General features: G+C 53.1%; 1 protein-coding gene across 3 annotated transcripts; it reads right to left on the reverse strand.

Annotated features, from left to right (window-relative positions):
• Window positions 1-860: 860 nt before the first annotated feature.
• On the reverse strand, window positions 861-12480 carry ap4b1 (adaptor related protein complex 4 subunit beta 1). 3 transcript variants are annotated; one of them, XM_056422356.1, is made up of 13 exons: window positions 11565-12474; window positions 9498-9722; window positions 9280-9404; window positions 8109-8256; window positions 7495-7780; window positions 6865-6963; window positions 6680-6791; window positions 5308-5391; window positions 5123-5226; window positions 3460-3667; window positions 3024-3326; window positions 1755-1874; window positions 861-1464 (listed from the first exon to the last, which is right to left on the reverse strand). In XM_056422356.1, exons 1-13 carry the CDS (start codon window positions 11675-11677, stop codon window positions 1013-1015), a joined length of 2379 nt encoding a protein of 792 aa, XP_056278331.1. In that variant the 5' UTR covers window positions 11678-12474; the 3' UTR covers window positions 861-1012. The 3 variants fall into 3 exon arrangements, with proteins under 3 accessions (XP_056278331.1, XP_056278333.1, XP_056278332.1); XM_056422358.1 differs by lacking the exon at window positions 3024-3326 and having other exon boundaries at window positions 11565-12480; XM_056422357.1 differs by lacking the exon at window positions 9498-9722 and having other exon boundaries at window positions 11565-12472.
• Between the last annotated feature and the right edge of the window lie 3255 nt (window positions 12481-15735).

Raw genomic sequence — 15735 nt, forward strand, 5'->3', positions numbered from 1 at the left:
TAAATTTGAACGCTGGACCAAAATGACAATTAGGCCAAATAAAAAGTTGGAAGTCCAGTCTGGACCGTCGTTTTCTCTCAACGCCTCAAAGGTAGATCTTGCCGGTCATGAAGGCGGAGGTCAGGGATCTTGGGCTCAAAAAGGTTGGTGACCACTGTTTTATACCCTCTGGCTCATCCTACTTTTACCGGACATACGTCCCCCGGGTGTCTCATCTTATCTCTCAGGCTCTTAGGGGAAGTACCCTCTTTACAGCTCCTTCCAGACCCTGTGAGACTTCACCACCTGGGCGGTGACCCAGAACACACTACAACCGGGGGTAGGGACTCAGAACATATGGGAGACATAGATTACATTATCATAAGAACATTGATCTACAGGCAGGTTAACTTGTGTTCATTCACTCCGCAGTATTATCCCCTTGGGCCCATATGGTTGGGCTATGGGCTCAGAACACACAATTATAACGGGTCTTCATTTGAATATCACAAGAGGTGCCATGTTTACATCTGGTGTCGACGTGGGGCCCCTGAGTGAGTTCAGTCAGAGGGTCCCCGGTTGTAAACGCCTAAGATGACCACTCAGGACCCTTGTTCTCTCGTACCTGGCTCTCTGCTTATCGTCCCAGCGATGGCCGTGACTCTTTTGTTTGACCTTCCAGCCTCTCCCCGTCGGCCTGATGGACGCCTGGTTGCTTTCCTGTCGTTGTCGTCTCATGGACCTGGGGTCTCCTTAGATCTGTTTTAGTTCTAACGTTGCGGGTTCGGTACTTCCCCGCCTGGTCCACGGACCCCCTGTTGAACTTCCAACCCCGGAGAAATTCGCATTTATTTGTCCCACTTCTAACAACACACAGCCAGGAGGAGCCACGGTCTTTATTATGAAGGGACTTTGACCTTCAGAGGTCACTCAGAGGTCACTGCGCCTCAGGCAGACATGACCACTTCCTGTTGCAAGCTTCCTGTGAGGAGACCCTGACCCAAGGTGACCTCCAGCGTGTGTGTGTGTGCGCTCACATCAGCTGCTCTCTGAGGACCGTGTGCAGCACGGTGGTGAGGATGGACATGAAGGCCTCCAGCGCCTCCTGGTCTCTGGGCTGCTGCCTGAGGGTCACTCTGACCCCCCCCTCCCCCCCCCCGGTGCCCAGCAGCTCTCCGGTGATGAGCGAGCTGCCGGTGTGTGTGTGGTGTGTGTGTGTGTACAGGTAGACCCTCCAGGGCCGTGTGTGGGGGGGCGTGAAGGCCACCGTCTGGATGTGGACCAGCTGCATAGCCGCCTGCAGGCTGGGGGGGGGGCAGCGGGCCAGGCCCGGGAGGGGGAGGTGCTGTTCCAGGCACGCATAGCCCTGCTGCTGCTCCTGCTGCTGCTCCTCCTCCTCCTCCTCCTGCTGCTGCTCCTGCTCCTCCTCCTGCTGCTGCTCCTCCTCCTCCTCCTGCTGCTGCTCCTGCTCCTCCTCCTCAGCACCTGGACGCCACATAACAAGATGAACTAATCAGACCAACTGAAGGATCTCATGGACTTCAGAGTAAGTCCACTTGGAGACGTCTCAGGACCCTGAGGTCCATGAAGGACCCTGAAGGACCCTGAAGGACCCTGAGGTCCATGAAGGACCCTGAGGTCCATGAAGGACCATGAAGGACCCTGAGGTCCATGAAGGACCCTGAAGGACCCTGAGGTCCATGAAGGACCCTGAAGGACCCTGAGGTCCATGGACAGGCGGCTGTAGTCATGAGGACCTCCTGTGGTTTAATCACCTTGATCTGCACGTCGCTGCATCCACACACGCTCAAAGTCCTCCGGGCTCAGGGCCGGGGCCAGGGACAGGCTGAGGGGGGCCGGGCCCTCAGCAGAGGAGGTAAAGCCAGCGTCTGAGCCTGGAGAAGACATGGAGGACCAAGAGAGGACCGATTAAAGATGGACCCCAGAAGGTAGAAACTCATTTAGGATGCAGAGTTGAGTTTAACAGTTTAACATTTTAAACAAACGAGACAAAATCTACCAGAAGATTCTAAAAAGGTCAAATAAACAAAAACAAAACCATTTCATGTACATGCTTATATTTAAATCTGCTCATAACTCAGGAGAGGAGCTTTGCGGCCTTGAGGCTGCTGGCCCTCTCTGGACGTGACCTCTGGCCCTCTCTGGACGTGACCTTTGGCCCTCTCTGCACGTGACCTCTGGCCCTCTCTGGACGTGACCTCTGGCCCTCTCTGGACGTGACCTCTGGCCCTCTCTGGACGTGACCTCTGGACGTGACCTCTGGCCCTCTCTGAAAGTGACCTCTGGCCCTCTCTGGACGTGACCTCTGGCCCTCTCTGCACGTGACCTCTAGCCCTCTCTGGATGTGACCTCTGGCCCTCTGTGGACGTGACCTCTGGCCCTCTGTGGACGTGACCTCTGGCCCTCTGTGGACGTGACCTCTGGCCCTCTGTGGACGTGACCTCTGGCCCTCTGTGGACGTGACCTCTGGCCCTCTCTGGACGTGACCTCTGGCCCTCTCTGCACGTGACCTCTGGCCCTCTCTGCACGTGACCTCTAGCCCTCTCTGGATGTGACCTCTGGCCCTCTGTGGACGTGACCTCTGGCCCTCTGTGGACGTGACCTCTGGCCCTCTGTGGACGTGACCTCTGGCCCTCTGTGGGCGTGACCTCTGGCCCTCTCTGGGCGTGACCTCTGGCCCTCTCTGGGCGTGACCTCTGGCCCTCTCTGGGCGTGACCTCTGGCCCTCTCTGCACGTGACCTCTGGCCCTCTCTGGACGTGACCTCTGGCCCTCTCTGGACGTGACCTCTGGCCCTCTCTGGGCGTGACCTCTGGCCCTCTCTGGGCGTGACCTCTGGCCCTCTCTGGACGTGACCTCTGGCCCTCTCTGGACGTGACCTCTGGCCCTCTCTGGACGTGACCTCTGGCCCTCTCTGCAGCGTTGTTGTAAACCCTTATCAGTGTGCTCACAGGGCGCAGCAGCTGGCATCTGATTGGTCCTCACACTCGATACGGAACACAACCTTTGGACGTCTTCACTCACCCAGGTCCATGTCCTCTCCATGGCTGCAGCTCTGTGTGTCTGAGAGCTTGGGGTCAAAGGTCACATGTTCCGGGCTCCCCCTGCTGGCGGGCTCTGGCTCTACGCCGGTCTGCCTCAGAGGCTCCAGCGTGTTGAAGCTGCGTGCCCATTGGTTGATGGGCTCCGCGGGGCGGCCAATCAGAACGCCCAGAGACGGGTCTGACCTCTGACCCTGGAGGACCTTCTGAGTCTGGTCTATCCCACAATGCAACAGGCGGTAGTAGAGAAGAGCCTGGTCACGCACACACATGTCAGCCTGCTCCTCTGGAAGCAGCACGCACACGCACACACACACACACAGTTGAAGCCTCAAGTGGCCATTTGAGGAACTGCAGCGGTGCAGCATGTCCAGGCGCCCTTCAGCGTGACCTTCAGGTCCGGCTTGAAGGGGACTCACCGATGCAGTAGTGCAGCAGCCGGCCCAGCATGTCCTGGGTCTCGGCCGGCCGGCTCAGGAACAGCCTCATGGTGGCGGTCAGCAGCTCCATCTTGACCCCCAGCGAGGCCTCGCTCCTCACGCCGTCGATGAAGCCCTCCAAGGTGTAGGGGGCGCTAGAGAGCCGCTGCCCGTAGGAGGCCAGCAGCCACAGCAACGCCCGCCTGCCCTGAAGAGAACCGACAGAGGACCTCAGAACATGGCCTACCAAGACCTGCTCACGTGGACCCACCAGAGACCTGCTCACGTGGACCCACCAGAGACCTGCTCACGTGGACCCACCAGAGACCTGCTCACGTGGACCCACCAGAGACCTGCTCACGTGGACCCACCAGAGACCTGCTCACCTGGACCCACCAGAGACCTGCTCACGTGGACCCAGCAGAGACCTGCTCACCCGGACCCACCAGAGACCTGCTCACGTGGACCCACCAGAGACCTGCTCACGTGGACCCACCAGAGACCTGCTCACGTGGACCCACCAGAGACCTGCTCACGTGGACCCACCAGAGACCTGCTCACCTGGACCCACCAGAGACCTGCTCACGTGGACCCACCAGAGACCTGCTCACCTGGACCCACCAGAGACCTGCTCACGTGGACCCACCAGAGACCTGCTCACGTGGACCCAGCAGAGACCTGCTCACCCGGACCCACCAGAGACCTGCTCACGTGGACCCACCAGAGACCTGCTCACGTGGACCCACCAGAGACCTGCTCACCTGGACCCACCAGAGACCTGCTCACCTGGACCCACCAGAGACCTGCTCACCTGGACCCACCAGAGACCTGCTCACCTGGACCCACCAGAGACCTGCTCACGTGGACCCACCAGAGACCTGCTCACCTGGACCCACCAGAGACCTGCTCACGTGGACCCACCAGAGACCTGCTCACGTGGACCCACCAGAGACCTGCTCACGTGGACCCAGCAGAGACCTGCTCACCTGGACCCACCAGAGACCTGCTCACGTGGACCCAGCAGAGACCTGCTCACCTGGACCCACCAGAGACCTGCTCACGTGGACCCAGCAGAGACCTGCTCACCTGGACCCACCAGAGACCTGCTCACCTGGACCCACCAGAGACCTGCTCACCTGGACCCACCAGAGACCTGCTCACGTGGACCCACCAGAGACCTGCTCACGTGGACCCAGCAGAGACCTGCTCACCTGGACCCACCAGAGACCTGCTCACGTGGACCCAGCAGAGACCTGCTCACGTGGACCCAGCAGAGACCTGCTCACGTGGACCCAGCAGAGACCTGCTCACGTGGACCCACCAGAGACCTGCTCACCTGGACCCAGCAGAGACCTGCTCACGTGGACCCAGCAGAGACCTGCTCACGTGGACCCAGCAGAGACCTGCTCACGTGGACCCACCAGAGACCTGCTCACGTGGACCCAGCAGAGACCTGCTCACGTGGACCCACCAGAGACCTGCTCACCTGGACCCACCAGAGACCTGCTCACCTGGACCCAGCAGAGACCTGCTCATGTGGACCCAGCAGAGACCTGCTCATGTGGACCCAGCAGAGACCTGCTCATGTGGACCCAGCAGAGACCTGCTCACGTGGACCCAGCAGAGTCTTTTATAAACCTCTAGGTGTGTAGCGGTCTCTCACCTGGCTCTCCTGCAGGATGTCCTCACTTCCCTCTAGAGACGAACACACGGCGTCGCTGCACTGAGGACAGACCCAGACCAGATCACACATGGTCTGGACCACCGCTGGGGGGGGGGGGCACAATGTGAACGTGTGTGTGAACGTGTGTGTGTGTGTGTGTGTGTGTGTGTGTGTGTGTGTTCTACCAGAGGTGATGAGCTCCTGTTTGAGCCCCAGCAGTCCAGTGAGGATCTCCAGGCATCTGTCGCTGTAGCTCCGCCCAATACGACCTGCAACCAATCAAACAGGAACCGTGAGAAATATTATCAGGAAACAAACGTTAATTGTTATGAAGAGCGTGTAGTACCATATTACCCCACTAGAGGGCTTGTAGTACCATGTTACCCCACTAGAGAGCTTGTAGTACCATGTTACCCCACTAGAGAGCTTGTAGTACCATGTTACCCCACTAGAGAGCTTGTAGTACCATGTTACCCCACTAGAGAGCTTGTAGTACCATGTTACCCCACTAGAGAGCTTGTAGTACCATATTACCCACTAGAGAGCTTGTAGTACCATGTTACCCCACTAGAGAGCTTGTAGTACCATATTACCCACTAGAGAGCTTGTAGTACCATGTTACCCCACTAGAGGGCTTGTAGTACCATATTACCCCACTAGAGAGCTTGTAGTACCATGTTACCCCACCAGAGAGCTTGTAGTACCATGTTACCCCACTAGAGAGCTTGTAGTACCATATTACCCCACTAGAGAGCCTGTAGTACCATGTTACCCCACTAGAGAGCTTGTAGTACCATATTGCCCCACTAGAGCGCTTGTAGTACCATATTACCCACTAGAGAGCTTGTAGTACCATATTACCCACTAGAGAGCTTGTAGTACCATGTTACCCCACTAGAGAGCTTGTAGTACCATATTGCCCCACTAGAGAGCTTGTAGTACCATATTACCCACTAGAGAGCTTGTAGTACCATGTTACCCCACTAGAGACATTGTAGTACCATATTACCCACTAGAGAGCTTGTAGTACCATATTACCCCACTAGAGACATTGTAGTACCATATTACCCACTAGAGAGCTTGTAGTACCATATTACCCACTAGAGAGCTTGTAGTACCATGTTACCCCACTAGACAGCTTGTAATACCATATTACCCACTAGAGAGCTTGTAGTACCATATTACCCACTAGAGAGCTTGTAGTACCATGTTACCCCACTAGAGAGCTTGTAGTACCATATTGCCCCACTAGAGAGCTTGTAGTACCATGTTACCCCACTAGAGAGCTTGTAGTACCATGTTACCCCACTAGAGAGCTTGTAGTACCATGTTACCCCACTAGAGAGCTTGTAGTACCATGTTACCCCACTAGAGAGCTTGTAGTACCATGTTACCCCACTAGAGAGCTTGTAGTACCATGTTACCCCACTAGAGAGCTTGTAGTACCATGTTACCCCACTAGAGCGTGTAGTACCATATTACCCCACTAGAGAGCTTGTAGTACCATGTTGCCCCACTAGAGCGTGTAGTACCATGTTGCCCCACTAGAGCGTGTACCTATGGCGCTGATGGCAGCCTGGGCCGTGTCCGGGCTGACGTCGGTGCAGTATCCTCTCAGCTCGTCCAGGATCAGGTCTACGTTGTCATCGTTCACCAGCTCCACCAACACCTGCAGCACAGCGGCTTTAGTTGTGCTCCTGGGGACCTGAGGGTCTCCTTAGTCCACCAGGTGATGGACTCACCTGCATCTTCCTCTGCTTGATGTAGGCCGGCTCAGCGTAGCTGCAGAAAAAACGCTTGTAGTGCGCCCCCATGAGGCCGGGGAGGGAACGCAGCAGCAGCTGAGGAACACAAGGGCATCAACAGGGTCCCCGAGACTCAACAGGTCCCTGAGACTCAACAGGGTCCTGAGACTCAACAGGGTCCTGAGACTCAACAGGTCCCTGAGACTCAACAGGGTCCCTGAGACTCAACAGGTCCCTGAGACTCAACAGGTCCCTGAGCATGTGCTTTGCCTCTGGCCGTGAAGCCTGGTTCTTATCATGCGTAAGACAATGCAGTCGTGGCCCCGCCCCTTGGCCCCGCCCCTCTCAGAACCCATCGGCATGACGACCGGTAGATATTCCTGCAGTATTATAACCTGGATTCCATTTCCTCATTATTGAGGCTGTCGGTCAGAGTGGTCGTCATGGTAACCACCAGGTCCCCGGTCCCATGCCCACTCTCCCATAGTTCATGTTGAAGTGTCCTCGAGCAAGGCGCTAAACCCCCAGCTGCTCCTTAATAACTCAGGATGGTCATGAGGAGAAGATTTATATTTATTACTATTAATAATATGATGATTATTATCATTGCTAACATCAGATAGTTACCTGTATGTGGCACAGGGCCGTGAACCGGGTCTCTCTGGACGCGCTCCCGCAGGCGGCCAGCAGGGGGCCCCGCACGCGCTCCAGCGCCGCCAGGCTGACGGCGGGCAGGCCGGAGCAGAGGCCCAGGAAGAGGCTCAGCGTGGCCGCCATGACGGGGGGGTGGGGGCTGAGCAGAGAGGCGTCCAGCAGGGACAGGATGTCGAACAGCTCGTCCTCCGACTGGGGCCGGTACCGCTGGAGGACCCTCAGGACCTCACACTGACCCCACATGTCACACTGCTTCAGCCTGGAGGAGACATGGAGACCCTCAGGACCCCCCACGGACCCTCAGGACCCTAGAGACCTCATCCCACTTGCACTGTCCTCACTAGTGTCTACCTGTCAACCTGTCTGTCTACCTGTCTGTCTGCCTGTCTTACTCGTATCTCCTGGTGTCGTGGACCCCCTGGAGGTCAGCGTTTCCCACTCAGCGGCTCAGAGGTTGAACTTTGTGTTTGTGCTCAGATTAAAGAATAAAGGTCATCAGCTGCGTCGTTAGCATAGCATCGTTATGCTGAACACAGGCATCCCTCATACGTGACCCTGATGAAAGAGATAACCTTCATCCCTCTCACCTGTTGAGGAGGTGGTGTGTGATTGGCTTGTTGATGGCCACGCCCCCCTCCTCCTTTAGGACCTCCTCCAGAGCCCTGAGGCAGTTCACCATGACAACGGGGTCCGGGTCCCTCAGCAGCCCGTACAGCTCGTTCACCACGGACGCGTCTGGAGAGTTCAGTGACCAGATACCTCATGTGATCAATAACAACACCTTCTGATCCATAACACATGATCAATAACACATGATCCATAACACTGATCAATAACACATGATCAACTAGAATGGGCACTCGGTAGAGCGCATACCTTCGCATATCACAAGATTGGGCATTGAATTATGAACATTTTGGCATTAGTTGCATGCCAATTGGACAAAAATGTATCGTGCTATGGTAAAAATAGAGTGACCTTTCCATGACCTTGACCTTTGACCCGATCGATCCCAAAATCTAATCAACTAGTCCCCGGAAAATAAACAATCATCCCACCAAATTTCATGCGATTCGGTTAAATACTTTTTGAGATTAGCGAATAACACGCATACAAATAAATAAATAAATAAATAAATACACGGCGATCAAAACATAACCTTCCGGCATTTTCAATGCGAAGGTAATAACACATGATCCATAACATGATCAATAACGCATGATCAATAACACATGATCCATAACAACACCTTCTGATCAATAACACATGATCAATAACACATGATCCATAACACATGATGAATAACACATGATCCATAACACATGATGAATAACACATGATCAATAACACATGATCCATAACACATGATGAATAACACATGATCAATAACACATGATCCATAACACATGATCAATAACACATGATCCATAACACATGATCCATAACACATTGTGTGTGTGTGTCTCAGTGTGTGTGTGTCTCAGTGTGTGTGTGTGTGTGTGTCTCAGTGTGTGTGTGTGTCTCAGTGTGTGTGTGTGTCTCAGTGTGTGTGTGTGTGTCTCAGTGTGTGTGTGTCTCAGTGTGTGTGTGTCTCAGTGTGTGTGTCTCAGTGTGTGTGTGTGTGTCTCAGTGTGTGTGTGTCTCAGTGTGTGTGTGTCTGTGTGTGTGTGTCTCAGTGTGTGTGTGTCTCAGTGTGTGTGTGTCTCAGTGTGTGTGTGTCTCAGTGTGTGTGTGTGTGTGTGTGTGTGTGTGTCTCACCTGTCTCAGGTAGCAGCTGGTGGATCTTGGCCCAGCCCAGAACAGCAACACGACGAACACAAGCAGCTCTGTCCCTCAAGCCTGAAGCCAGAGGCTGCTGCAGGTACTGCACCAGGCTGGGCAACCTGGGGGGGAGACAGGGAGAGGGGGGGAGAGAGAGAGGGCGGAGAGATCAAGCCTCCAGCTGGTCGCGCGTGCCGCGTGGCCGCGCCCCTCACCGCAGGCTGCCCATGCTCCTCAGCGCCAGGCGGCGCACCGCCGGGTCGCGGTCCTCGCTGTCCCTCCGCAGCGTGTTGACGAGCAGCAGCGACAGCTCGGGCTGCCGGGCGGCGCATGCGCACAGGAACACGTAGGCCAGCTTCTTCTGGACCGCGTCCCCCGAGGAGCACGCCATGACCACGTCCCCGAACAGCGCCGACACGTCCACGCCGCGGGACAGGAGCCTGCACGGACCAGAACCTCAGCACCGGGACCAGAACCTCAGCACGGACCAGAACCTCAGCACGGACCGGAACCTCAGCACCGGGACCAGAACCTCAGCACGGACCGGAACCTCAGCACGGACCGGAACCTCAGCACGGACCGGAACCTCAGCACGGACCGGAACCTCAGCACGGACCGGAACCTCAGCACCGGGACCAGAACCTCAGCACCGGGACCGGAACCTCAGCACGGACCAGAACCTCAGCACGGACCGGAACCTCAGCACGGACCGGAACCAGAACCTCAGCACGGACCGGAACCTCAGCACCGGGACCAGAACCTCAGCACCGGGACCAGAACCTCAGCACGGACCAGAACCTCAGCACGGACCGGAACCTCAGCACGGACCGGAAACCTCAGCACGGACCGGAACCTCAGCACCGGGACCAGAACCTCAGCACGGACCGGAACCTCAGCACGGACTGGAACCTCAGCACGGACCGGAACCTCAGCACGGACCGGAACCTCAGCACCGGGACCAGAACCTCAGCACGGACCGGAACCTCAGCACCGGGACCAGAACCTCAGCACCGGGACCAGAACCTCAGCACGGACCAGAACCTCAGCACAGACCGGAACCTCAGCACCGGGAGCCCGTCAGGGACACCTAGGCCTGACAAGGTGACCCCACGGGACCCAGCTGGCATCATGACGTCATTACCGCAGCTGGCATCATGACGTCATGACCGCAGCTAGCATCATGACGTCATGACCTCAGCTGGCATCATGACGTCATTACCGCAGCTGGCATCATGACGTCATGACCTCAGCTGGCATCATGACGTCATGACCGCAGCTGGCATCATGACGTCATTATCGCAGCTGGCATCATGACGTCATTATCGCAGCTGGCATCATGACGTCATTATCGCAGCTGGCATCATGACGTCATTACCGCAGCTGGCATCATGACGTCATGACCTCAGCTAGCATCATGACGTCATGACCTCAGCTGGCATCATGACGTCATTACCAGCTAGCATCATGACGTCATGACCTCAGCTGGCATCATGACGTCATGACCGCAGCTCGCATCATGACGTCATTACCGCAGCTGGCATCATGACGTCATTATCGCAGCTGGCATCATGACGTCATTATCGCAGCTGGCATCATGACGTCATTACCGCAGCTGGCATCATGACGTCATTATCGCAGCTGGCATCATGACGTCATTACCGCAGCTGGCATCATGACGTCATTATCGCAGCTCGCATCATGACGTCATTATCGCAGCTGGCATCATGACGTCATTACCGCAGCTGGCATCATGACGTCATTATCGCAGCTCGCATCATGACGTCATTATCGCAGCTGGCATCATGACGTCATTATCGCAGCTGGCATCATGACGTCATGACCGCAGCTGGCATCATGACGTCATTACCGCAGCTGGCATCATGACGTCATGACCGCAGCTCGCATCATGACGTCATTATCGCAGCTGGCATCATGACGTCATGACCTCAGCTAGCATCATGACGTCATTACCGCAGCTGGCATCATGACGTCATTACCGCAGCTGGCATCATGACGTCATGACCGCAGCTCGCATCATGACGTCATTATCGCAGCTGGCATCATGACGTCATGACCGCAGCTCGCATCATGACGTCATTATCGCAGCTGGCATCATGACGTCATGACCTCAGCTAGCATCATGACGTCATTACCGCAGCTGGCATCATGACGTCATTACCGCAGCTGGCATCATGACGTCATGACCGCAGCTCGCATCATGACGTCATGACCGCGGCCGGTCTCCGGTCAGTGTGATCACATCAACACGGGGGCGTCGGTACCGGACGGCCTTGAGCACGGTGTTCCGGTAGCGCAGCCGGTCGGCCTGGACGTGCGGGTTGGACAGGGCTCTCTTCAGCTCCCTCACCGCGTCCTCGCTGCCCAGGTACGGCATGGCGGCCACGCGCAGCGCGTCACGTGTAAAGAATCACCTTCTTCACGCGCACTTCTAACTTTAATAACCTGGCGGAGGGTTTCCGCTTCTCGGGCGCGATGACTTGTTTACACACGGCTCACTTCCGGGTTTCTTCTTCTACGTTTAGTGCCGGTGGTTGCTGCTCTCTGCAGGTTGGGGGAGGAACTGCACTCTACTGTTGTGGCTGGATTTCTTCCTTTTTGGTCCATTCTGACTGATCTCTTAACCTGATGCTTATACACTCGTTTCTCTCTCCTATCTGACTGCTGCTGAGACGCCACAGGATACTCACACACACACACACACTCACACACACACACACACACACTCACACACACCTCCGTCCACTCCCTCATTACATATTAGTTCTTGTCACTCAGTGTGACCTCAGTGTGACCTCTGTGTGACCCCTGTTTGACCTCTGTTTGACCCCTGTTCCAGTCCAAGCCGGTTACTTTAAGGCATGTGAGGTTCTTGCTGACGTCTCCCCCTCGTCTCTTCTTGTGTCTGCGCCTCCTGGTCCTCTCTGCCGTCTCCTCTCTACCGGTTCAGACTGGAGCAGCACCGGGTCGCTGGGTCTGTCTGGAGCTGTTGACCCTCGTCTGAGGGAGAGAGCTGTGTGTGTGTGTGTGTGTGTCTATGTGTGTGTGTGTGTGTGCCCTCTCAATCATCTTTGTAGATGTAATTTAAGCCTAATATAACACAATGTAAAAGTGTAATACACCCTATGTATATATGTTGTGGAAACACCCAGTCTGAAACATTTAACCACCACGACCGTTTCACATGAACGGCAGCAAAGAAAAGAACCGCTACTACTATTAATAGTTAAAGTATATACATGTATACATGCGTATATATACACATTCATATCAATATACACATATATATATGTGTGTATATATACGTGTCAGCATATATATATATTAGGGCTGTCAGCGTTAACGCGTTAATCTATGCCAGTGGTCCCCAAACTACGGCCCGCCATGTGGCCCCGCCCCCTGAACAATATCAGAGACGCGTTCCGATTTATTATTGTGTTCACCTGGCCCGCTGCCGTTGAGATTGCAGTGAGACGCGGAGAACATGTGGAGTGGTGCTCTTCTTCACAATAGAACATCTTTGATGGGACGTGTCGCGTCTCGGCCAATCAGCGTTCAGATGTCCACAGCGTTTGGGAAGTTAGGTTAGCTTGAATGTTAGTCCGCTACATCTGCTGCTGTCACGCTGCACGGTGTAGCGATGCTAACAAAGTACCTGTACGTTAAACACCATGTGATTTAGCATATTGTTAGTATCGATACTTCATTAAAAGAGCGATCAGAGCGCACGCGCTGCTCCGCTCCGTTAAATGCTGTCTGCATCACGGCGCGCGATCGCTCAGCCGTGATGCAGACAGGTGAGCGCATTCTCACCTCACTAACTGGGATGTGTCACATGCAAAAGACTTTAAAAGGTGAATTTACATGTTTTTGTAAAATGGAGTAAATGCCCCCAGCCTCCAGAGGGTTAACGTGACATATTGGTCAGTTTCCCAAGGCCACTGGTTCTGCTGTTCAATGTTAAAGATGACAGGACCAATGGGGTCTCTAATGCACCTTGTTCACTAATCTGATGTTTCACTGAAGAAACAATTCATCATCCACAATATTAAATACCTCACTGCACTTTATAGGTAGGAGCCTCTTTGAAAACACAGCTCTGTGGGAAGTTTAGTCTTTAAAAAAGAATACAATTAAACAAGTGTCTGAAATACACGCTGTCTGAAGGGATTACTCGTTCATTTACAAGATTTAGTCTTTAGAAGAAAAAATAACTTTTAATCGCTTAATTAGTTACTTTTTTTAAATCGATTGACAGCCCTAATATATATATATACACATATATGTATTCAATTCAGTTTATTTGTATAGTCCAATTTCACAAATTACAAATTCCCCTCAGAGTGCTTTACAATCTGTACACATAGACATCCCTGACCTTTGACCTCACATCGGATCAGGAAAAACTCCCAAATAACCTTTCAGGGGGAAAAAAAGGTCAGAACCCTTGAGGAGAGAACAGAGGAGGATCCCTCTCCAGGATGGACAGAACAATAGATGTCATGTGACCAGAAGGACAGATTTAGAGTTAAAATACATTCAATGAATATGACAGAGTGTATGAATAGTTCATAGTAGGCATATTCCACGATGGAGACCTCCACGATCCATCAGGCAGATGGCGGTGGGGAGGAGGAGTGGGCGGAGTCTCAACAGGACAGTGGCGCAGTCAGGAGCAGGAATTCCACGACCCAAACGATCCATCAGGCAGATAGGATCTATGCCGTCTCATAGGGTCCGATGACCCCATGAGACGTGAAGTCAAAAGGACTCCGGGGAGAAAGCAGAGTTAGTAACGTGTGATTGAGAGATGAAAATTCATCCTTAAGGAGAGAAAAAAGAGGAGAGAGGTACTCAGTGCATCCTAAACGTCCCCCGGCAGCTATAAGCCTATAGCAGCATATCAAGGGGCTGGACCAGGTGAACCTGATTCAGCCCTAACTATAAGCTCTGTCAAAGAGGAAGGTCTTAAGTCTACATGAGGGGGCGGAGTCTGCCTCCAGGACTGAAGGTGAAGCTGGTTCCATAAAAGAGGAGGAGCTTGATAACTGAAGGCTCTGGCTCCCATTCTACTTTTTAAGACTCTAGGAACTACAAGTAGTCCCGCATTTAGTGAGCGTAGCTCTCTAGTGGGGCAATATGGTACGACAAGCTCCTTAAGATATGATGGTGCATCACCAATCAAGGCTTTGTAGGTTAAGAGAAGAATTTTAAAAGTGATTCTTGATTTTACGGGGAGCCAGTGCAGAGCAGCTAGTGCAGGAGTGATGTGATCTCTGTTCTTAGTTTAGTGAGAACACGAGCTGCAGCATTCTGGATCAACTGGAGGGACCTAAGAGACTTATAGAGCAGCCTGATAATAAGGAGTTGACTTAAGACTTATAGGGCAGCCTGATAATAAGGAGCTGACCTAAGAGACTTATAGAGCAGCCTGATAATAAGGAGTTGACTTAAGAGACTTATAGAGCAGCCTGATAATAAGGAGTTGACCTAAGAGACTTATAGAGCAGCCTGATAATAAGGAGTTGACCTAAGAGACTTATAGAGCAGCCTGATAATAAGGAGTTGACTTAAGAGACTTATAGAGCAGCCTGATAATAAGGAGTTGACCTAAGAGACTTATAGAGCAGCCTGATAATAAGGAGTTGACCTAAGAGACTTATAGAGCAGCCTGATAATAAGGAGTTGACCTAAGAGACTTATAGGGCAGCCTGATAATAAGGAGTTGACCTAAGAGACTTATAGAGCAGCCTGATAATAAGGAGTTGACCTAAGAGACTTATAGAGCAGCCTGATAATAAGGAGTTGACCTAAGAGACTTATAGAGCAGCCTGATAATAAGGAGTTGACTTAAGAGACTTATAGAGCAGCCTGATAATAAGGAGTTGACCTAAGAGACTTATAGAGCAGCCTGATAATAAGGAGTTGACCTAAGAGACTTATAGAGCAGCCTCATAATAAGGAGTTGACCTAAGAGACTTATAGGGCAGCCTCATAATAAGGAGTTGACCTAAGAGACTTATAGGGCAGCCTCATAATAAGGAGTTGACCTAAGACTTATAGAGCAGCCTGATAATAAGGAGTTGACTTAAGAGACTTATAGAGCAGCCTGATAATAAGGAGTTGACTTAAGACTTATAGGGCAGCCTGATAATAAGGAGTTGACTTAAGAGACTTATAGAGCAGCCTGATAATAAGGAGTTGACTTCAGAGACTTATAGAGCAGCCTGATAATAAGGAGTTGACTTAAGAGACTTATAGAGCAGCCTGATCATAAGTTGACTTAAGAGACTTATAGAGCAGCCTCATAATAAGGAGTTGACCTAAGAGACTTATAGAGCAGCTGATAATAAGGAGTTGACCTAAGAGACTTATAGAGCAGCCTGATAATAAGGAGTTGACTTAAGAGACTTATAGAGCAGCCTGATAATAAGG

The sequence above is a fragment of the Pseudoliparis swirei genome, chromosome 9 (genome assembly GCF_029220125.1).
Source record: "Pseudoliparis swirei isolate HS2019 ecotype Mariana Trench chromosome 9, NWPU_hadal_v1, whole genome shotgun sequence".
NCBI classification, from domain to species: Eukaryota; Metazoa; Chordata; class Actinopteri; order Perciformes; family Liparidae; genus Pseudoliparis; species Pseudoliparis swirei.

What these genes read in the sequence shown, in the direction of transcription:
- ap4b1 (XM_056422356.1), bottom strand. Translation starts at nt 11,677, where the DNA reads ATGCCGTACCTGGGCAGCGAGGACGCGGTGAGGGAGCTGAAGAGAGCC. An exon ending in AGGAGCATGGGCAGCCTGCG is followed by an intron (nt 9,405 to 9,497) that starts GTGAGGGGCGCG and finishes TCTCCCCCCCAG; the next exon opens with GTTGCCCAGCCTGGTGCAGT. An exon ending in GCAGCGACGTGCAGATCAAG is followed by an intron (nt 1,465 to 1,754) that starts GTGATTAAACCA and finishes TGTGGCGTCCAG; the next exon opens with GTGCTGAGGAGGAGGAGCAG.